Source organism: Pseudophryne corroboree, chromosome 4, assembly GCF_028390025.1.
Source record: "Pseudophryne corroboree isolate aPseCor3 chromosome 4, aPseCor3.hap2, whole genome shotgun sequence".
Classification (NCBI taxonomy): domain Eukaryota; kingdom Metazoa; phylum Chordata; class Amphibia; order Anura; family Myobatrachidae; genus Pseudophryne; species Pseudophryne corroboree.
In genome coordinates this window covers 198,588,841-198,612,317 of record NC_086447.1, presented here as the reverse complement: position 1 = coordinate 198,612,317, position 23,477 = coordinate 198,588,841, and the positions used below count along the sequence as shown (strand labels likewise).

General features: G+C 47.1%; 1 protein-coding gene across 2 annotated transcripts in view; it reads left to right on the top strand.

Moving 5' to 3' along the window:
• The window catches only part of INPP5D (inositol polyphosphate-5-phosphatase D), a 298,231-nt gene that overhangs the window by 127,464 nt on the left and 147,290 nt on the right, over positions 1-23,477 (top strand). For both annotated transcript variants that reach the window (XM_063915724.1, XM_063915723.1), the window contains exons 3-4: positions 5,248-5,395; positions 18,689-18,851. In XM_063915724.1, coding sequence (XP_063771794.1) covers positions 5,248-5,395; positions 18,689-18,851 — 311 coding nt within the window. The remainder of the gene's footprint in view (positions 1-5,247; positions 5,396-18,688; positions 18,852-23,477) is intronic.

Here is a 23,477-nt window from a genome sequence, read left to right as displayed (position 1 = left end):
TGTTGCCCACACATAGACAGGCACTGCAGGGTGCAGGGCGCGGGGGAGGGGGGGGCGCCCTGGGCAGCATGAAACCTATGGAAACTGGCATAAGGGACATAAATTGCTGAGGCACAGTCCTACCCCCGCCAGTATAAAAAATGACCTCATAAAAGCTGAGGAGAAACACACCATTGAAGAGTGGAGCTTCCTCCTCAGTCAGCCAGCACACTGCTCAGCGCCATTTTCTCTCTCTCCTCTGGCTGCAGAGACAACGCTGGTCCTCCTCCACTACTGAACAAGTATCAGGGTGCAAAACAGGGGGGGGCCACAGTGAATTTGGTGCTATATAATTGTGTGATTAACATTATAAAAGCGCTGCATGTCAGTGGCCATTTTGTGTTCACAGACATTGTGTTACTGGCGTTGGGTTGTGAACTGGCAAATCCTATCTGTGTCCCTCTGACAGATTTTACTGTGGGTCTGTCCCCTATAAGTCCCGGAGTGTCTGTGGTGTGGTGTGGTTGTGCACGTGTGTGACATGTCTGTGGCAGGGAATTCTTCCTCTGTGGGAGACATGTTAGAGACACAGAGGTGTAATATGACACCAAGTGCCTGATTGGGTGAAAGGTTACATGATAGTGTGAATCATATCAGTAAGAGGTTGGACCGAATCTCATACAGAAAACTGAATATAATCTGTTGATGATGTGATTTTTAATAGTTCTGCCTTTCATTCACAGGGACCCCTCTGGGTCACATACAAATTTGCACAAGTAGTACAAACTGTTACCGACACGGACTCTGATTCCTGTGTCGACACTAGTGATTCCAGGGCAATATGTCCTAAGTTAGCAAAAAGCATTCAAAACATGTTTTAGCTATAAAGGAGGTGTTAGAAGTTACGAAGCCCCCTCTATTACCACATGGAGTTTACTTAAGTAAAGAAGTAATGTAATTTTCCCTCCACCTCAGGAGTTGAACAGTCTCTTGGAGGGAGTCTGATTTAACCTGAAAAGAGATTTCAGATTCCCAAAAGGAATTCAGGCAGCTTACCTTTTTCCAAAAGGTGGGAGTCACCCCGCATTTTAGACAGGGCCCTGTGATAAAAGAGAAATGGTGTTTCTCCCTGCGCCTGGAATGGCTTCACTTAAGGAGCCGACAGACCGCAAGTGAGTGAGGTGATCTATTGATGTGGTCAATGGGACACTACTCAGGCCTACCATTGTCTGTGCGTGGGTGAGTAGTGCTATTGAAAAGTGGTCAGAAAACTTGTCATTAGATATTGACACAATAGATGGAGACGAGATACTCCTAACGTTAGGTCATATCAAAGACGCTGCTGTGTACGTACTAGAAACCATGAAATATATTGGTCTCATGGGATCAAGAACTGCTACCATGGCAGTATCGGCTCGGAGGGTGTTGTGGATTCGCCAGTGGAATGCTGATGCAGATTCCAAAAGAAATATGGAGGCTCTCCCGTATAAGGGTGAGGCCTTGTTTGGTGATGGGCTGGATGTGTTAGTCTCAGCGGCTACCGCAGGTAAGTCGACATTCTTGCCTTATGCTCCTACACCGGCGAAAAAGACACATCACTCTCACATACAGTCCTTTTGGCCCAACAAATACAAAAAGGCCAAAGGTTCCCCCTTCTTTGCAGGTAGGGGAAGGGGAAAAGGAAAGAAATCCGCAGCGTCTCCCGGATCGCAGGAGCAGAAGTCCACCCCTGCTTCTGCCAAATCTGCAGCATAACGCTGGGGCTCCCTTGCGGGAGTCCGCTCGGGTGGGAGCACATCTGAAACTTTTCAGCCAAATCTGGATTCAATCTGGCCTGGACCAATGGGTCTTACAATTAGTGTCCCATGGGTACAAACTAGAGTTTCAAAACGTCCCCCCATGCCAATTTTTCAAATCGAGCTTGCCAGCTTCTCTTCCGGGAAGAGAGGCAGTAACAACGGCAATTTAAAAATTATGTCAGGATCAGGTCATTGTCCTGGTACCCTTGGCACATTAAGGAGAAGGTTTTTTATTCAGCCTCTTCATAGTTCCGAAGCCGGAAGGCTCGGTTAGACCGATTTTAAACCTGAAAAATCTGAATCTCTACCTGAAAAGGTTCAAGTTCAAGATGGAATCCCTGATGGTAGTGATTTCCAGTCTGGAAGAGGGGGGCTTCATGGTGTCAGTAGACATAAAAGATGCTTACTTGCATGTTCCCATTTATCCTCCTCACCAAGCTTATCTGAGATTCGCAGTACAGGATTGCCATTACCAGTTCCAGGCGTTGCCGTTCGGACTCTCCACGGCACCGAGGGTATTCACCAAGGTGATGGCGGAGATGATGGTCCTCCTTCGTTAAAAAGGAGTCAATATAATTCCTTATCTGGACAATCTCCTGATAAAAGCAAGATCCAGGGAACAGTTGATGCAGAACATTGCACTCTCCCTGTCAATACTCCAAAAACACGGTTGGATCATGAATTTTCCAAAGTCGCAGTTGGAACCGACGACAAGATTGTCCGTTTTAGGGATGATTCTGGACACAGAAGTACGGAGAGTATTTCTTCCAGTGGAAAAGGATCTGGAAATCCAGAAAATGGTCAAACAAATATTGAAACCAACAAGCGCGTCGATCCATCAATGCATTCGGTTGTTGGGGAAAATGGTAGCGGCCTACGAGGCCATACAGTTTGGCCGATTTCATGCCAGAGTATTCCAGTGGGACCTGTCGGACAAGTGGTCCGGATCCCACCTACACATGCACCGGAAAATAATCCTGTCCCCCAAAGCCAGGATTTCACTCCTGTGGTGGCTACACAGTTCTCACCAACTAGAGGGACGCAGGTTTGGGATTCACGATTGGGTCCTAATAACCACGGATGCAAGTCTCCCAGGCTGGGGAGTTGTCACACAGGGGGAAAGCTTCCAAGGAAATTGGTCAAGTCAGGAAGCCTGCCTTCACATAAACGTTCTGGAGTTGAGAGCCATTTACAACGGCCTTCTACAAACGGTACATCTTCTTCAAGATCCCGTGCAGATCTAGTCGGACAATGTAACAGCAGTCGCGTACATAAACAGGCAAGGCGGAACGAAAAGCAGAGCGGCAATGGCAGAGGTGACAAGGATTCTCCTCTGGGCAGAAAGACATGTTAGAGCTCTGTCAGCAATTTTTATTCCGGGAGTGGACAACTGGGAAGCAGACTTCCTCAGCAGACACAATCTCCATCCAGGAGAGTGGGGCCTCCACCAAGAAGTCTTCGCAGAGGTGACAAGTCTTTGGGGAGTTCCTCAAGTAGATATGATGGCATCTCGTCTAAACAAGAAGCTTCAGAGATATTGTTTCAGGTCGAGAGACCCTCAAGCAATAGCAGTGGATGCACTGGTGACCCAGTGGGTGTTTCGGTTGGTATATGTTTCCCCTCCACTTCCACTGATTCCAAAACTTCTTAAAATAATAAGAAGAACAAGAGTTTGAGCAATCTTCATTGCCCAGACTGGCCAAGGAGGGCTTGGTATGCAGATCTTCAGGAGTTGCTCATAGAAGATCCTCGGCCTCTTCCTCCTCGAGAGGACCTACTACAGCAGGGGCCGTGTGTGTATCAAGACTTACCGTGGCTACGTTTGACTGCATGGCTGTTGAGCGTCGGATCCTAGCCCGAAAGGGTATTCCCAAGGAAGTCATCCCTACTCTTATTCAGGCCAGGAAAGGAGTAACGTCCTAACATTACCACCGTATTTGGAGAAAATATGTGTCTTGGTGTGAATCCAAGAAGGCTCCTACAGAAGAGTTTCAGTTGGGACGTTTTTCTCCATTTTCTGCAGGCTGGTGTGGATGCGGGCCTTAGATTGGGGTCAATCAAGGTCCAGATTTCGGCCTTATCAGTTTTCTTTCAAAAACAATTGGCCTCCTTTCCAGAAGTTCAGATGTTCGTGAAAGGGGTTCTGCACATCCAGCCTCCGTTTGTGCCTCCAGTGGCACCATGGGACCTTAATGTGGTGTTGCAGTTCCTTCAATCAGATTGGTTTGAACCTCTGCAGGAGATAGAATTGAAGTTTCTCACTTAGAAAGTGCTGATGCTTTTGGCCTTGGCATCCGCTAGGCGGGTGTCTGAGTTGGGGTCCTTGTCTCACAAGAGCCCTTACCTGATCTTCCATGAAGATAGGGCAGAGTTAAGAACTCGTCAACAATTTCTTCCAAAGGTGGTTTCGTCCTTCCACATAAGCCAACCTATTGTGGTGCCAGTAGCTACTGACACTTTCACTGAGTCACAGTCTCTAGATGTGGTTAGAGCTTTGAAGATTTATGTTGCAAGAACAGCTCGATGACGGAAAACAGAGGCTCTGTTTGTCCTGTATGCTCCCAACAAGATTGGGTGTCCTGCTTCTAAGCAGACTATTGCGCGCTGGATCAGAGGGACAATTCAGCACGCTCATTCTACGGCAGGCTTGCCGGTACCGAAGTCGGTGAAGGCCCATTCTACTGGGAAAGTGGGCTCATCCTGGGCGGTTGCCCAGGGCGTCTCGGCTTTACAACTTTGCCGAGCAGCTACTTGGTCAGGGTCAAACACATTTGCTAAATTTTATGTTTGACCCCTTGGCCTATGAGGACCTCAAGTTCGGTCAGTCGGTACTGCAGGGTCATCCGCACTATCCCGCCCGTACTGGAGCTTTGGTATAACCCCATGGTACTGAAGTGGACCCCAGCATCCTCTAGGACGTATGAGAAAATAGGATTTTAATACCTACCGGTAAATTCTTTTCTCCTAGTCCGTAGAGGATGCTGGGCACCCGACCCAGTGCGTACTTTACCTGCAGTTTGTTCTTTATAGTTACACAAGTTGTGTTTCATTTGTTTTCAGCATGTTGCTGTAAATGGTTCATGCCTGTTGGTCATGTTGAATGCCAGGTTGTGTGGCATGGTTGAGGTGTGAGCTGGTATGAATCTCACCATTAGTATAAAAGTAAATCCTTTCCTCGAAATGACCGTCTCCCTGGGCACAGTTCCTATACTGAGGTCTGGAGGAGGGGCATAGAGGGAGGAGCCAGTTCACACCCTTGAAAAGTCTTAAAGTGCCCGTGGCTCCTGAAAAACCGTCTATACCCCATGGTACTGAAGTGGACCCCAACATCCTCTACGGACTAGGAGAAAAGGATTTACCGGTAGGTATTAAAATCCTATTTATTGTCTCTTGTGTGGCACAGCACTATTTTTAAATTTTGTCTAGTAGTACCCATCCCAATAAAAAAAAACATATTATTTCTATACAGGCATCAGAAGGCGTTTCCATGCGTTTTTTCCCAAACCTACAGGAGTTGATTGACTTTTACAGGAAAGAGAATGTGGGGCTGGTCACAAATCTACAGAACCCTGTACAGCAAGAGGAAGAGGGGCCTGAAGAGCCAGATGAGGAACAGGGTAAGACAGCTTATGTGTACATTGACCTACCATCATTATTATTATATTGCCATCCTCACACACTACACTAGTATCAAGTAAGGACATATCTAGACTGGAAACAAGCTGACATAGTTTCATCTTCATTAGCATACTGGAGCCACTGGCATTCGGCATAACATATGAGAAGGAAATAAGGAGTCAGAAGAAAAAATGGTTAATAAATATAAAATAAGTCTTTCTATCTTGCAAAGAGGAACCATTCAGTATCCCTGGTTGATCGAGGGGAATTTGTATGTAAATTGTAAAGTCTTGCATGCAGGTGCTCTCCCACTTTATGTTTCATTAAACTTCCTGTTTTATTGTTGTGTACTCAAATCATACTTACCGACTTTTTGGCTGCTCTCTCCGGGAGAGAGCAGCCAGGTCGGCTCGGCAGGGGGGCGGGCTGCGATGTGAGTGCAGAGGGGGGTGGGCCGGAGGCGTGGCACAGGTGGGCCGGGGGCGTGGCTGAGGCGGGCCGGGGGCGTGACTACGGGATCGTCCCGTGTAAGCCCCCCCCCCCCCCCCGCTGTGTAATGCTGCTATTACCGGCATTATACAGCAGGGGGCGTGGCTTTGATGACGCGATTCAACAAGAATCGCGTCATCGCCTGCCCGGACCGCCCACTTTACTCGCTAAGTGGGCGGCAGGGCAGGGGGGGACCCCTGTAATCGGGAGACTTGCCTGCTCTTCCGGGGGGCCGGGAGGGTCACCCGATTTTCGGGAGCCTCCTGGCCATTCCGGGAGAGTAGGCAAGTCTGACTCAAATGCATCTCCCTAATTGTACAGCCATACAGAATATATAAATAAATTAATACAATATAGACTCGACTCCATTAGGGATGGCCATCGGTGTAGTAACCATCAATGGCAAAATAACAAATGGCCATCAATGGTTACCAACTATGTTATGGATGAACATCGATGGTTTCACCAACTGATGGTCATCCCTTTACTTTCCCTGACTGGCCCGTGGACCAATAAGAACCTGGTGGCAGGGCTTCATGGGTGTTGGGGTGGGAGTGGAGCTATGCTCTAATGCTCTGTGTCCCGGCACCTTGTAAAAAAATAAAAACCAAAACATTTGGTTATACTGTGCCATCGATGGAGGGAAACCATCTAGTTCTCACCGATTGATGGCAAAAGTATTCAACATCAGCCATAAACCATCAATGATTATGAATAATCGATTCCAGTAAATTTGCTAAATATTTATGCATTTTATTATTGCATATAACAGAGGTTCTCAAACTCGGTCCTCGGGAGCCCACACAGTGCATGTTTTGTAGGTAACCCAGCAGGTGCACAGGTGTATTAATTACTCACTGACACGTTTTAAAAGGTCCACAGGTGGAGCTAATTATTTCACTTGCGATTCTGAGAGGAGACCTGCAAAACATGCACTGTGTGGGCCCCCGAGGACCGAGTTTGAGAACCTCTGGCATATAACATGTGCACCACTCTCTAGCTTATGTACAGTATGTGCATTACTTAGAAAAATCTGAATAACCGAAATAGACTCCCTACACTTCGATATTTGTTTATTTTTACCTAAGTTTTTCCAGTGAATTCTCATTCACACTTTTTTCCATAACACAGAAGATATTTTTTTCGATTCTATGGGTTTAGCGGACGCTGTACACTTCCTAAAATTCTTCTGTAAAACTTTGGGACGTTTACTAGAATTTTGTCTAATGTTTACTAGAATCCACAAGAAAATTGGAGTCAGTATGGATGATGTAATGGTTAGCATTACTGTCTGATAGCACTGAGGTCATGGGTTCGATTCCCACCATGGCTCTAACTATGCAGAGTTGATATATTCTCCCCGTACTTGTGTGGGTTCCCCCCACAATCCAAAAATATACTGGTAGGTTAATTGGCTCCCAACAAAATTAACACTACTGTGAATGTGTCTGTGTGTACATGTGATAGGGAATATAGCATACATGCTGACATCCTGGTTGCTCTACCCGGGAGACAGCAGCCAAGTCGGCGGGGCAGGGCTCTGATGTGCATAGGGGTTGGGGGTGGGGTTATCGAGGCACATCATTTAAGCCATGCCCCCTTCTCTGTAACGCCGCAATTACTGGCATTATACAGCAGGGTGTGTGGCTATGATGACGTGATTCAGCAAGAATCGCGTCATTGACCGCCCACTTTACTCACTACTCACTGGGACCTGAAAAATCAGGAGACTTGCCTGCTCTTCTGGGGGGCCGGGAGGGTCACCTGATTTTCGGTTGTAAGCAGTGGTGCAAGTATAAATATTTTCTTAGTGGTACTGAGTGCCGAAAAATGGGCATGGTCATGTGTTGTGAGGGGGCGTGGTCACATGCTGCTAGTGGGAGTGGCTACATGACAAGACAGCCCCTTTTGGGGGGAATCTGGAGGCAAGGCTAAAAATATATAGTAATGCCTCCAGTATAATAGAAATATATAGTGCTTCCGCCAGTATAATAAAAATATTTAGTGATACCTCCAGTATAATAGAAATATATAGTAATGTCCCCAATTTAATAACAATATATAGTCATGCCTCCATCATAACAGGAAAATACAGCCACTGCCACACTCCCAGTAACCCTGACAAAGTGGGAGGAGCAGTCATGCTGCCAATCACCATGGTCTTGTTGCTTTGTGGCACATTATAATTGTGGTAATGGAAAAGTGTGTGGCAGGTGGTACTGCGTACCCACTGCAAAATTCTTAAGGGTACTCCGTACCCGAGCGTACCCGCATACTTGCACCGCTGGTTGTAAGCAAGTATGGAATATAGATTGTAAGCTACACTGGGGTAGGGACTAGTGATGATCACAGGAAATTTTTCGGGTTTTGTGTTTTGGTTTTGGGTTCGGTTCCGCGGCCGTGTTTTGGGTTCGAACGCGTTTTGGCAAAACCTCACCGAATTTTTTTTGTCGGATTCGGGTGTGTTTTGGATTCGGGTGTTTTTTTTAAAAAAAACCTAAAAAACAGCTTAAATCATAGAATTTGGGGGTCATTTTGATCCCAAAGTATTATTAACCTCAATAACCATAATTTCCACTCATTTTCAGTCTATTCTGAACACCTCACACCTCACAATATTATTTTTAGTCCTAAAATTTGCACCGAGGTCGCTGGATGACTAAGCTCAGCGACCCAAGTGGCCGACACAAACACCTGGCCCATCTAGGAGTGGCACTGCAGTGTCACGCAGTATGGCCCTTCAAAAAACTACTCCCCAAACAGCACATGACGCAAAGAAAAAAAGAGGTGCAATGAGGTAGCTGTGTGGCTAAGCTAAGCGACCCAAGTGGCCGACACAAACACCTGGCCCATCCAGGAGTGGCACTGCAGTGTCACGCAGGATGGCCCTTCCAAAAAACACCCCCCAAACAGCACATGACGCAAAGAAAAAAAGAGGCGCAATGAGGTAGCTGTGTGACTAAGCTAAGCGACCCTAGTGGCCGACACAAACACCTGGCCCATCTAGGAGTGGCACTGCAGTGTCACGCAGGATGGCCCTTCAAAAAACTACTCCCCAAACAGCACATGACGCAAAGAAGAAAAAAAAGATGCGCAATGAGGTAGCTGTGTGACTAAGATAAGCGACCCAAGTGGCCGACACAAACACCTGGCCCATCTAGGAGTGGCACTGCAGTGTCACGCAGGATGGCCCTTCCAAAAAACACCCCCCAAACAGCACATGACGCAAAGAAAAAAAGAGGCGCAATGAGGTAGCTGTGTGACTAAGATAAGCGACCCAAGTGGCCGACACAAACACCTGGCCCATCTAGGAGTGGCACTGCAGTGTCACGCAGGATGGCCCTTCCAAAAAACACCCCCAAACAGCACATGACGCAAAGAAAAAAAGAGGCGCAATGAGGTAGCTGTGTGACTAAGATAAGCGACCCAAGTGGCCGACACAAACATCTGGCCCATCTAGGAGTGGCACTGCAGTGTCACGCAGGATGGCCCTTCCAAAAACTACTCCCCAAACAGCACATGACGCAAAGAAGAAAAAAAAGAGGCGCAATGAGGTAGCTGTGTGAGTAAGCTAAGCGACCCTAGTGGCCGACACAAACACCTGGCCCATCTAGGAGTGGCACTGCAGTGTCACGCAGGATGGCCCTTCCAAAAAACACCCCCCAAACAGCACATGACGCAAAGAAAAAAAGAGGTGCAATGAGGTAGCTGTGTGACTAAGATAAGCGACCCAAGTGGCCGACACAAACACCTGGCCCATCTAGGAGTGGCACTGCAGTGTCACGCAGGATGGCCCTTCCAAAAAACACCCCCCAAACAGCACATGACGCAAAGAAAAAAAGAGGCGCAATGAGGTAGCTGTGTGACTAAGCTAAGTGACCCTAGTGGCCGACACAAACACCTGGCCCATCTAGGAGTGGCACTGCAGAGTCACGCAGGATGGCCCTTCAAAAAACTACTCCCCAAACAGCACATGACGCAAAGAAGAAAAAAAAGATGCGCAATGAGGTAGCTGTGTGACTAAGATAAGCGACCCAAGTGGCCGACACAAACACCTGGCCCATCTAGGAGTGGCACTGCAGTGTCACGCAGGATGGCCCTTCCAAAAAACACCCCCCAAACAGCACATGACGCAAAGAAAAAAAGAGGCGCAATGAGGTAGCTGTGTGACTAAGATAAGCGACCCAAGTGGCCGACACAAACACCTGGCCCATCTAGGAGTGGCACTGCAGTGTCACGCAGGATGGCCCTTCCAAAAAACACCCCCAAACAGCACATGACGCAAAGAAAAAAAGAGGCGCAATGAGGTAGCTGTGTGACTAAGATAAGCGACCCAAGTGGCCGACACAAACATCTGGCCCATCTAGGAGTGGCACTGCAGTGTCACGCAGGATGGCCCTTCCAAAAACTACTCCCCAAACAGCACATGACGCAAAGAAGAAAAAAAAGATGCGCAATGAGGTAGCTGTGTGACTAAGATAAGCGACCCAAGTGGCCGACACAAACACCTGGCCCATCTAGGAGTGGCACTGCAGTGTCACGCAGGATGGCCCTTCCAAAAAACACCCCCCAAACAGCACATGACGCAAAGAAAAAAAGAGGCGCAATGAGGTAGCTGTGTGACTAAGATAAGCGACCCAAGTGGCCGACACAAACACCTGGCCCATCTAGGAGTGGCACTGCAGTGTCACGCAGGATGGCCCTTCCAAAAAACACCCCCAAACAGCACATGACGCAAAGAAAAAAAGAGGCGCAATGAGGTAGCTATGTGACTAAGATAAGCGACCCAAGTGGCCGACACAAACATCTGGCCCATCTAGGAGTGGCACTGCAGTGTCACGCAGGATGGCCCTTCCAAAAACTACTCCCCAAACAGCACATGACGCAAAGAAGAAAAAAAAGAGGCGCAATGAGGTAGCTGTGTGAGTAAGCTAAGCGACCCTAGTGGCCGACACAAACACCTGGCCCATCTAGGAGTGGCGCTGCAGTGTCACGCAGGATGGCCCTTCCAAAAAACACCCCCCAAACAGCACATGACGCAAAGAAAAAAAGAGGTGCAATGAGGTAGCTGTGTGACTAAGATAAGCGACCCAAGTGGCCGACACAAACACCTGGCCCATCTAGGAGTGGCACTGCAGTGTCACGCAGGATGGCCCTTCCAAAAAACACCCCCCAAACAGCACATGACGCAAAGAAAAAAAGAGGCGCAATGAGGTAGCTGTGTGACTAAGCTAAGCGACCCTAGTGGCCGACACAAACACCTGGCCCATCTAGGAGTGGCACTGCAGTGTCACGCAGGATGGCCCTTCAAAAAACTACTCCCCAAACAGCACATGACGCAAAGAAGAAAAAAAAGATGCGCAATGAGGTAGCTGTGTGACTAAGATAAGCGACCCTAGTGGCCGACACAAACACCTGGCCCATCTAGGAGTGGCACTGCAGTGTCACGCAGGAAGGCCCTTCCAAAAACTACTCCCCAAACAGCACATGACGCAAAGAAAAATGAAAGAAAAAAGAGGTGCAAGATGGAATTGTCCTTGGGCCCTCCCACCCACCCTTATGTTGTATAAACAGGACATGCACACTTTAACCAACCCATCATTTCAGTGACAGGGTCTGCCACACGACTGTGACTGAAATGACGGGTTGGTTTGGACCCCCACCAAAAAAGAAGCAATTAATCTCTCCTTGCACAAACTGGCTCTACAGAGGCAAGATGTCCACCTCATCATCATCCTCCGATATATCACCGTGTACATCCCCCTCCTCACAGATTATCAATTCGTCCCCACTGGAATCCACCATCTCAGCTCCCTGTGTACTTTGTGGAGGCAATTGCTGCTGGTGAATGTCTCCACGGAGGAATTGATTATAATTCATTTTAATGAACATCATCTTCTCCACATTTTCTGGATGTAACCTCGTACGCCGATTGCTGACAAGGTGAGCGGCGGCACTAAACACTCTTTCGGAGTACACACTTGTGGGAGGGCAACTTAGGTAGAATAAAGCCAGTTTGTGCAAGGGCCTCCAAATTGCCTCTTTTTCCTGCCAGTATAAGTACGGACTGTCTGACGTGCCTACTTGGATGCGGTCACTCATATAATCCTCCACCATTCTTTCAATGGGGAGAGAATCATATGCAGTGACAGTAGACGACATGTCCGTAATCGTTGTCAGGTCCTTCAGTCCGGACCAGATGTCAGCATCAGCAGTCGCTCCAGACTGCCCTGCATCACCGCCAGCGGGTGGGCTCGGAATTCTGAGCCTTTTCCTCGCACCCCCAGTTGCGGGAGAATGTGAAGGAGGAGATGTTGACAGGTCGTGTTCCGCTTGACTTGACAATTTTGTCACCAGCAGTTCTTTGAACCCCAGCAGACTTGTGTCTGCCGGAAAGAGAGATCCAAGGTAGGTTTTAAATCTAGGATCGAGCATGGTGGCCAAAATGTAGTGCTCTGATTTCAACAGATTGACCACCCGTGAATCCTTGTTAAGCGAATTAAGGGCTCCATCCACAAGTCCCACATGCCTAGCGGAATCGCTCTGTGTTAGCTCCTCCTTCAATGTCTCCAGCTTCTTCTGCAAAAGCCTGATGAGGGGAATGACCTGACTCAGGCTGGCAGTGTCTGAACTGACTTCACGTGTGGCAAGTTCAAAAGGTTGCAGAACCTTGCACAACGTTGAAATCATTCTCCACTGCGCTTGAGACAGGTGCATTCCACCTCCTATATCGTGCTCAGTTGTATAGGCTTGAATGGCCTTTTGCTGCTCCTCCAACCTCTGAAGCATATAGAGGGTTGAATTCCACCTCGTTACCACTTCTTGCTTCAGATGATGGCAGGGCAGGTTCAGGCGTTTTTGGTGGTGCTCCAGTCTTCTGTACGTGGTGCCTGTACGCCGAAAGTGTCCCGCAATTCTTCTGGCCACCGACAGCATCTCTTGCACGCCCCTCTCGTTTTTTAAATAATTCTGCACCACCAAATTCAAGGTATGTGCAAAACATGGGACGTGCTGGAATTTGCCCATATTTAATGCACACACAATATTGCTGGCGTTGTCCGATGCCACAAATCCACAGGAGAGTCCAATTGGGGTAAGCCATTCCGCGATGATCTTCCTCAGTTGCCGTAAGAGGTTTTCAGCTGTGTGCCTCTTCTGGAAAGCGGTGATACAAAGCGTAGCCTGCCTAGGAAAGAGTTGGCGTTTGCGAGATGCTGCTACTGGTGCCGCCGCTGCTGTTCTTGCGGCGGGAGTCCATACATCTACCCAGTGGGCTGTCACAGTCATATAGTCCTGAGCCTGCCCTGCTACACTTGTCCACATGTCCGTGGTTAAGTGGACATTGGGTACAACTGCATTTTTTAGGACACTGGTGAGTCTTTTTCTGAGGTCTGTGTACATTTTCGGTATCGCCTGCCTAGAGAAATGGAACCTAGATGGTATTTGGTACCGGGGACACAGTACCTCCAACAAGTCTCTAGTTGGCTCTGCAGTAATGATGGATACCGGAACCACGTTTCTCACCGCCCAGGATGCCAAGGCCTCAGTTATCCGCTTTGCAGCAGGATGACTGCTGTGATATTTCATCTTCCTCGCAAAGGACTGTTGGACAGTCAATTGCTTGGTGGAAGTAGTAAAAGTGGTCTTACGACTTCCCCTCTGGGATGACCATCGACTCCCAGCAGCAACAACAGCAGCGCCAGCAGCAGTAGGCGTTACACGCAAGGATGCATCGGAGGAATCCCAGGCAGGAGAGGACTCGTCAGAATTGCCAGTGACATGGCCTGCAGGACTATTGGCATTCCTGGGGAAGGAGGAAATTGACACTGAGGGAGTTGGTGGGGTGGTTTGCGTGAGCTTGGTTACAAGAGGAAGGGATTTACTGGTCAGTGGACTGCTTCCGCTGTCGCCCAAAGTTTTTGAACTTGTCACTGACTTATGATGAATGCGCTGCAGGTGACGTATAAGGGAGGATGTTCCGAGGTGGTTAACGTCCTTACCCCTACTTATTACAGCTTGACAAAGGCAACACACGGCTTGACAAATGTTGTCCGCATTTCTGTTGAAATACTTCCACACCGAAGAGCTGATTTTTTTGGTATTTTCACCAGGCATGTCAATGGCCCTATTCCTCCCACGGACAACAGGTGTCTCCCCGGGTGCCTGACTTAAACAAACCACCTCACCATCAGAATCCTCCTTGTCAATTTCCTCCCCAGCGCCAGCAACACCCATATCCTCCTCATCCTGGTGTACTTCAACACTGACATCTTCAATCTGACTATCCGGAACTGGACTGCGGGTGCTCCTTCCAGCACTTGCAGGGGGCGTGCAAATGGTGGAAGGCGCATGCTCTTCACGTCCAGTGTTGGGAAGGTCAGGCATCGCAAACGACACAATTGGACTCTCCTTGTGGATTTGTGATTTCGAAGAACGCACAGTTCTTTGCTGTGCTTTTGCCAGCTTGAGTCTTTTCATTTTTCTAGCGAGAGGCTGAGTGCTTCCATCCTCATGTGAAGCTGAACCACTAGCCATGAACATAGGCCAGGGCCTCAGCCGTTCCTTGCCACTCCGTGTGGTAAATGGCATATTGGCAAGTTTACGCTTCTCCTCCGACAATTTTATTTTAGATTTTTGAGTCCTTTTTTTACTGATATTTGGTGTTTTGGATTTTACATGCTCTGTACTATGACATTGGGCATCGGCCTTGGCAGACGACGTTGATGGCATTTCATCGTCTCGGCCATGACTAGTGGCAGCAGCTTCAGCACAAGGTGGAAGTCGATCTTGATCTCTCCCTATTTTTGGAACCTCAACATTTTTGTTCTCCATATTTTAATAGGCACAACTAAAAGGCACCTCAGGTAAACAATGGAGATGGATGGATACTAGTATACTTATGGATGGACGAGCGACTGCCGACACAGAGGTAGCTACAGCCGTGGACTACCGTACTGCGTCTGCTGCTAATATAGACTGGATGATAATGATATAAAAAATATATATATATCACTACTGCAGCCGGACAGGTATATATTATATAATGACGGACCTGCTGGACACTGTCAGCACTGCAGACTCCTAAAGTAAGCTACTAGTATCAAGAAGATAGAAAAAAAAAAAACACCACAGGTAGGTGGTATACAATTATGGATGGACGAGCGACTGCCGACACAGAGGTAGCTACAGCCGTGGACTACAGTACTGCGTCTGCTGCTAATATAGACTGGATGATAATGATATAAAAAATATATATATATATCACTACTGCAGCCGGACAGGTATATATTATATAATGACGGACCTGCTGGACACTGTCAGCACTGCAGACTCCTAAAGTAAGCTACTAGTATCAAGAAGATAGAAGAAAAAAAAACACAACAGGTAGGTGGTATACAATTATGGATGGACGAGCGACTGCCGACACAGAGGTAGCTACAGCCGTGGACTACCGTACTGCGTCTGCTGCTAATATAGACTGGATGATAATGATATAAAAAATATATATATATCACTATTGCAGCCGGACAGGTATATATTATATAATGACGGACCTGCTGGACACTGTCAGCACTGCAGACTCCTAAAGTAAGCTACTAGTATCAAGAAGATAGAGAGAAAAAAAACACCACAGGTAGGTGGTATACAATTATGGATGGACGAGCAACTGCCGACACAGAGGTAGCTACAGCCGTGGACTACCGTACTGCGTCTGCTGCTAATATAGACTGGATGATAATGATATAAAAAATATATATATATCACTACTGCAGCCGGACAGGTATATATTATATAATGACGGACCTGCTGGACACTGTCAGCAGAATGCGTTTATAGAATAAAAACACCACACAACGAGTGTTTAACTTTTTCAGGCAGACAATCACAATATACTGGTGGTCAGTGGTCACTGGTCAGTCACACTGGCAGTGGCACTCTGGCAGCAAAAGTGTGCACTGTTAATGTACTCCTGCTATAACTGCTCCCCAGTCTCCCCCACAATTAAGCTGTGTGAGCAGTGAGCACTCAGCACAGTCAGATATACATAGATGATGCAGCACACTGAGGCTGAGCACAGATATGGTATACTGTGTCACGGTGTATCGTTTTTTTTCAGGCAGAGAACGGATTATATTAAATAATAATAAAACTGCACTGGTGGTCACTGGTCAGTCACTAGTAAACTCTGCACTCTCTGAGTACTCCTAAGCTCCAGTAAATCAAGTGTCTCACTCTCACTCTCTATCTATTTCTATTCTAAACGGAGAGGACGCCAGCCACGTCCTCTCCCTATCAATCTCAATGCACGTGTGAAAATGGCGGCGACGCGCGGCTCCTTATATAGAATCCGAGTCTCGCGATAGAATCCGAGCCTCGCGAGAATCTGTCAGCGGGATGATGACGTTCGGGCGCGCTCGGGTTAACCGAGCAAGGCGGGAAGATCCGAGTCTGCCTCGGACCCGTGTAAAAAGGCTGAAGTTCGGGGGGGTTCGGATTCCGAGGAACCGAACCCGCTCATCACTAGTAGGGACTGATGTGAATGGCCAAAATATTCTCTGTGAAGCGCTGCGGAATATGTGTGCGCTATATAAATAACTGGTAATAAATAAATAAAACTGGTTGTTATGGCAACATTATTTCCTTTCTGTTCTCTGCGAGATGTTATATATTAGGAGGCATATTTATTAAACTAGATTGATGGCTGTTATATTTTATTTTCTAAGTAGTATGGCGAATTATTATGGGGGTACTGCTACAGTTATCATTCACAAAAGCAATCCCCGTAGCTTAGCGGTCTATGGGCTACTTTGATGCAAGCCCATAATTGCTCACGCACAGCCCGACCACCTCGCAGCTGCATTAGCTTCGCCAGGTCCGTACCTGGATATAAGTGATAGCACAAACTATTGGGCCCTACACACTAGGCGATAATACTCAAAGATATGAATGATCTCGTTCATTAATGAACGAGATACCGTTCATATCTTTCAGTGTGGAGGCACCAGCGATGAACGATGCGCGGCCCCGCACTCGTTCATCGCTGGTGCCCCGTCGCTTGTGCATGCAGGCCAATATGGACGATCTCGTCCATATTTGCCTGCACTGCTATGGAGCCGGGTCGCCCGTATCCGCCGCCGGGTCGCCCATCGCCTGTATCCGCCGTCGGGCAGTTCGTCAGCGGATCGACAAATGTGTAGGGCCCATATCACTTTATTACCAACGCTTCATCAAGATAGGCTCTAATTGGCAAGAGTGTCCTGGCAAGAGGCATTTCTATTTTTTATTTTCATAAATGTTTTATTCAGAAGATGAGTTACAATACAGAAACATTGCAAATTTAGACCAGAACAGAGGTCTATGAACATTGTCAGACAATTAAAGAACTAAATATTGTAGAATGATGTCTGTTGCGAAAAAATTTCTGAGAATATTTACAAATATAAAACAATTAAACATTCTCAGCTTGTTTTTCTTTTAATATGAGAAACAGCGTACACGATAGGGAGAAGAAAGAGGAAAGAACAGGAAACAGAGAAAGAAAGGTTGAGAAAAGGGAGGAATGAATATATGAGAGAAGCAGTAGGCACCTCGACTGGTCAAGACCATAGCTATTTAACTAGATAGTTTAGGATTGGGGTTATTACATTTAATGTATAATGGGTATTAAAAAAAAAAATGCACAGGTAAATGTAAGGGGAGTATGAAAAAAGGAAATCCATGGTTCTCACACTTTAATAATTTTTGGAAGATCCCTTCAGTATACTAGTGATATATTCCATAGAGTGGGTGTGCTAAAATTTGGCTATGATTTCCCCCATGGTAGGTACTTCCGAAGTTTTCCAAGCCGAGGCAGTGACACATCTAGCCACTAAGACTATATGGGTGAATAGTTTATTCTGACATTGCGTAGCTTCAGAGACACACACAGTGAGGAGAAAGTATTTGGGGCAGAGGGGAATTTAAATGTCTAGGATGTAGTTGGCCAAAGACCCCAGTTCTTTCCATAAAGGGATTCATTTTAAACAACCTCACCAAATACGTAAAAATGTTTCGTCTGTAATGTTACACCTCCAACATAAGGGAGATATTCCTGGGTGCATGGCAAGAGGCATTTTTTAAATATCATATTAATATAATTTCTTGTTGCTGTGATATGTGGAAATAAGAAATTATATTTAATGGGGAAAAGTACCCAAATTGTTAATTATGCCCATTAGATTCCTCCCAAAGACGCCATGAAATCTGTCGGGCTCAAGTACTATGGGAGCTTAGCCAAGACTGAGGGCATGTCCACATCTTGCTGTGAATACTGGGGCCCTTGGCATCAGCTGCGAGTTATTAAGGGGTGTGACCACATCATTTTGGGGGTGTAGTTATGCTTCCCGGCATAACTACACCCCTCCAGGGACTCTGGTTTCCTCCCACAAGCCAAAAATATACTGGTAGGTTAACTGGCTCCCAAAAAAAAATGAACCTTAGTGTGTAAGTGTGTGCGTGTACATGGGCAGACTAGATGGGCCAAGTGGTTCTTATCTGCCGTCAAATTTTCTGTTTCTTACTTGATAGGTAACAAGTCATTCATGTACAGTATGTTACACAGTGAAGCACCAGCCAATTGGCTTTCTCGTAATACTGTATTGCATAGACTTACATTATACAGAAAACTAAGAGCAGGTTCTGTTGTCATCTACAGATGTACTGGGCATTGAGCCACTTGATACCTACACCCTTGTCTCTATCGTTCCTCAAGTTGATGATGCAGATGCTGTTATAATTGATGCTTTGTATATTTTTCACCACAGATCCAGCTCCTCCTAATGTTCCGCCAAGGAACTTTGCCTCGACCTTGGTATCTGCAGAAATAAAGGAGTGTTCACTGAGTACGGAAAAAGCTTATATAGGGAATAACTCACTGCTTCTGTCGGAGACATTGCTGCAGAAACTACAGGACACTGACACTCGAAGGTAGATGGCTTCAGCATTTGTCTGTTGCACATTGAGAGATGTCATGTTACACACCCACTGATCTTATATATATATCTCAACATTCTGTTCTGTACAACACAACCCCCTTGTGTCTGTTATGATGATAGAGAAAGGCATTACAAGATTTTTTTCTTTAGATGTTATTGAAAAATTATTTTTAATCACAATTAAATGAAAAATAAAATATTGACACTCATTTTACGTGCATTTAAATACAAATATATCGCAAAGCAAAGATTCATTTTAGTAAGTAAATATTTCATTGAATAGATGACTGTGGTCAGGGACGAACTGGGGCCTTAATTCGGCCCTGGCAATCGTGGAGGCGCGCGCGCACGAGTCACAGGGGGGCGCACGTGCGTCACAGGGGGCGTGTCGCACGACATATGGGGGCGTGCCGCGAGTCATGGGGCATGGACTCGTGGCACGCCCCCATTACCATGGCGACAGTTGCTGGGGGCGGGGACTCACGGCACGCCCCATTTCCATGGAGACGATGGAACCAGAGAGCCGGATGCTGCGCTGTGCGCGGCCTTCCCGGCTCTCTAAGTGACCGATTCGGCCCACCTGCCCATCGCCCCTTCTGGCATGTGCCAGAAGTGCCAGATGGCCAGTCCGGCCATGACCGTGGTATAGCCTGACACCATAAAGTTGCATTTCTTTTGCTCAAGAAAACGCATTATACATACTGTAAGAACTGAAAGGCTTTGGTGCAGATATTCCCCGTCCAGCTGATCATTTTTCACGACAGTACATTGTCCATTACGGATCCTCATAACCCTGGTCGCTGTATTGTTCTCTGTATGCCAAGTAATTATTCTGCATATTGAATTTTTTGTCTTTATAAATTTAATTTAGCAAAATGTACCCTTTTGGATAGACAACAGATTAAACTGTAAAGGAAATAAACCAAATATGTATACTTAGGGCCTAATTCAGCATGAAGCCCTTCTGGAGTGTGATCATGCGCTGAAGCCACACTGCGCGTACGTACACATGCATACCTCCCAACTTTTGTCCTCAGTGACCCGGGACCTCCAGAAAAGGTGCGTGGCCTCAGCCGAGTGGGCGTGACCTTGCTGCACGGACCCATTTTCGGCATTTTGGGGACGTGCCCGGTGCTCCTGGAGCAGCTGGGCAGCCCCCAGCTCATTTCCTCTCACTGAATAGATGCTGTGCGCGTGCGCACGGCATCTATTCAGAGATCACTCGCTGCTTTGCTTGGAAGAGCAGTGGGTGATCAAAGTCTCCCCCAATTGCCCCCCCGCCCACAGGCCTAATTCAGACCTGATCGCAACAGAAAACTTTTTCTCTAATGGGGAAGCCATGTGCAGTGCACAGGGTCGGACTGGCCCACAGGAGAACAGGGGAAACCACCGGTGGGCCCCACTGCCTGTGGGCCCTCCTCCTCCTCTGGGGATCAAGTTCCAAACTTTATCCAGGTGCACTTGAGTTATGCATTATACATATGTTACTTCACAAGAATATGGTTTATTATATATTTATCAAGGGGCACAGAACATGTACTCTGTAATGGTTAGCCAAACCTCTGTGTTGGCTGGCCACACCCCCACTGGAGCTTGGCCACACCCTTAAGCATGGGCCCCTACAACAGCATTCCCCCGGTGGGCCCTTCATGCCCCAGTCCGACACTGGCAGTGCAGGTAGGGCAGAGAGAGTTAGATTTGGGTGGGGTGTGTTCAAACTGAAATCTAAATTGCAGTGTAAAAATAAAGCAGCCGGTATTTACCTTGCACAGAAACAAAAACACCCACCAAAGTCTAACTCTCTCTTGCCATGTCATATCATATAAAAAGCCCATTAGAGAAAGATTTTGCTTTTGCGATGAGGACTGAATTAGGCCTACAGTGAGATGCGATGGCATCTCACATATGCCAACGCCTCTGCCTGATTGACAGTCAGAGGCGTTCTTGGGGCGGGAGGGGGTGTCGATGCAATGTTTTGGGGGCGGCGGCACGCTCTGGCCAACGCAGGAGTGTCTGGACTGTTTGCGGGGCGGGCCGCGGCTAGGCAGCAGCTAGGCTACGCAGGCAGAGGGATACTTTAGTATGCGATCGTTTCGCTCCTGAGCGATGTGTTAGTGGGGGGAAGGGCCAGGTATGCAGGCAGACTTGTCCTGTGCTGGGCGACCCCTCGCATGCTAGTGTAAAGGGTTGTCACTTGTCATTGTGCGATTATTTTGCACAATTACAACCCATGTTGAATTAGGCTGGTACTTTATCTCTCCTCACTTTATCTTTCTCCAATCATTGACACATCTCCCCCCAGTCCTCTACAGCCCGTCTCTCTTATGTGAATGGTAAATAAAGCTGGCCATACATTAGACCAACTTTTATTCAACAATCAAACTAGTTGGTTGGTTGGAATGAAAATCAGGCAGTGTATGTGAGCAATACACTATGACAATATAGTATATATAAATACAATGACAATCACCCATTTGCTCCCAAACACCAGAAAATGGACAAAAACTATAATTCAGAACAAAAAGACTTAATCAACTTGATGACAGTTTTCGGGTGTTTGGGAGGAAGTTGCTGGTTGCCATTTGCTCCCATACATTACCAGATTTTCGGAGTAAAGTTGATCTGGTGTATAGTTTAAGAGTTATGCCATATTACAGTATATAAATTATATATATGCAAATGCCCAAAAAAAACAACATAGATGACCACACGTAAATATTACAGTTCTATCACTTGTGCAGTCCATTGTGTCAGGACTTAAAGGGAAATATCCGCTTGTCTGCATATTGGGTTTACTACGTTATGCCGGCTGTCGGGATCCCGGCACCCAGCATACCGGCGCCGGGATCCTGACCGCCGGCATTCCGGCAGCGGGGCGAGTGTAAAAGAGCCCCTTGTGGGCTCGCAGAGCTTGCCACGCTGTGTGCGCGTCACGCTATTAATTCTCCCTCCAGGGGTGTCGTGGACCCCCCATGAGGGAGAATAGTTGTTGGTATGGTGGCTGTCGGTATCCCTGCGCCAGTATGCTGAGCGCCAGGATCCCGACAGCCAGCATATCAAATACCTCCCTGCATATTAATTCCAACACTGTGCATATCACATTTCCCATAAGTCTGCTCTCCTTTTGGGGCCTATTAATTATCACTAATGGGCATGCAGAAATGCAAATTTTTGCTTGTCTTATGTAACGGGCCAATTCATTATTTATTAGGGACCCAATAGGGCTGCCCAGTATTCAGCTAACTCCAAAAACTGAAAGTTTTCAAAGTTTGCCTTCAGGAACCATGTAATTTTCAGATGCCATGGATTCCCAGAACCCGGCTTCTTCCTACAGGAAGGAGGACCGGGGTTGTGCAGAGGGATCTGAGTGGATCCACTCAGCAGTGACTGTCCTGCTGCCATGCATGGGTGTATATACTCAAGTCACACATGTACACAATGCCACATGGCAGTAGTAAGTAACCGAACTGCTACCCTTAACCGAACTGCTACTTCGGTTACTGAATTCAGAGGCAGCTGCTTTTCAGAGCAGCTGTCCTTCACCGGAGCCATACTGAATTGCTCCAGTTACTAAATATTTGCCAATGCAACTCACGGCGAGTTGGATACTTAAACATCAAGGGCCATCCAGCCCTCAATGATGAGTGGCTTATTTACGGTCTGGCAGTGGTCACCCTCAACATGGTAAAAATGTAATTTGTACATCATAGGGTATGTAGTCATTCAGAATGTCAACAATATTAGATTTTGGGTTAGGCTGTGGTTAAGGTTTGGTGTAGGTTTAGGCTGTGGTTAGAATTCGATTTAGGCTTAGGTTGGGGTTAGGGTTTGGTGTAGGGTTAGGCTTTGGTGTAGGGTTAGGTTGGGTTTAGGGTTCGGTATAGGGTTAGGCTGTCGTTAGGGTTCGCATGTGGTTAGGGTTTGGTGTAGGGTTCGGCTGTGGGTAGGGTTCAGTTTAGGGTTAGGCTGTGGTTAGGGTTCAGTGTAGGGTTAGGCTGTGGTTAGGGTTTGGTGAAGGGTTAGACTGTGTTTAGGGTTTGGTGCATTAGATATGGCACCTAGGAGCCCGGAGGTAAAGGTGGCCGTCTCTGCTCTTCTGAGCATGCTCTTGGGCCAGAGCATAGACACTGAAGCCTTACCAGCCCCTGTGCATGCTCTGAAGTGCAGTGTGGGGTCCTCTGGTGGGGTGGACCAGAACTGTCAGGCCCTCGCCCACATTTGGATCAAGCCAAGTCTTTCCCACCTATAAAGCTGAGATGGTAGAATTCTTTAAAGCTGTACCATGAGCGACAGTCCATTTCTAGATACACCTCATCCCACATACAGAGAATGTAATTTTACTTGTTGGTCCACCATTCTATTCTTAGCAAGATAGACTCCCAGGCCACCAATTCTTTGCATGGTATGGTACAAGTTTTTGTACCCCAGTAGAAGCCTCAATCTGTGCCCTCAAATCAATGTGCTTTCCTGTAAATCTAAGTGCACTTGTGTCAAAATCATTTCACAAAAGAGCATTTAATTTTCTGATTTGCATTTTTGTAAATGAGCATTTCTTGTTATTTAGCAGCAGTGTAATTGCCAGAGTAAAATCTCTGGGGCTAAAGCTGAGTTGGGTATT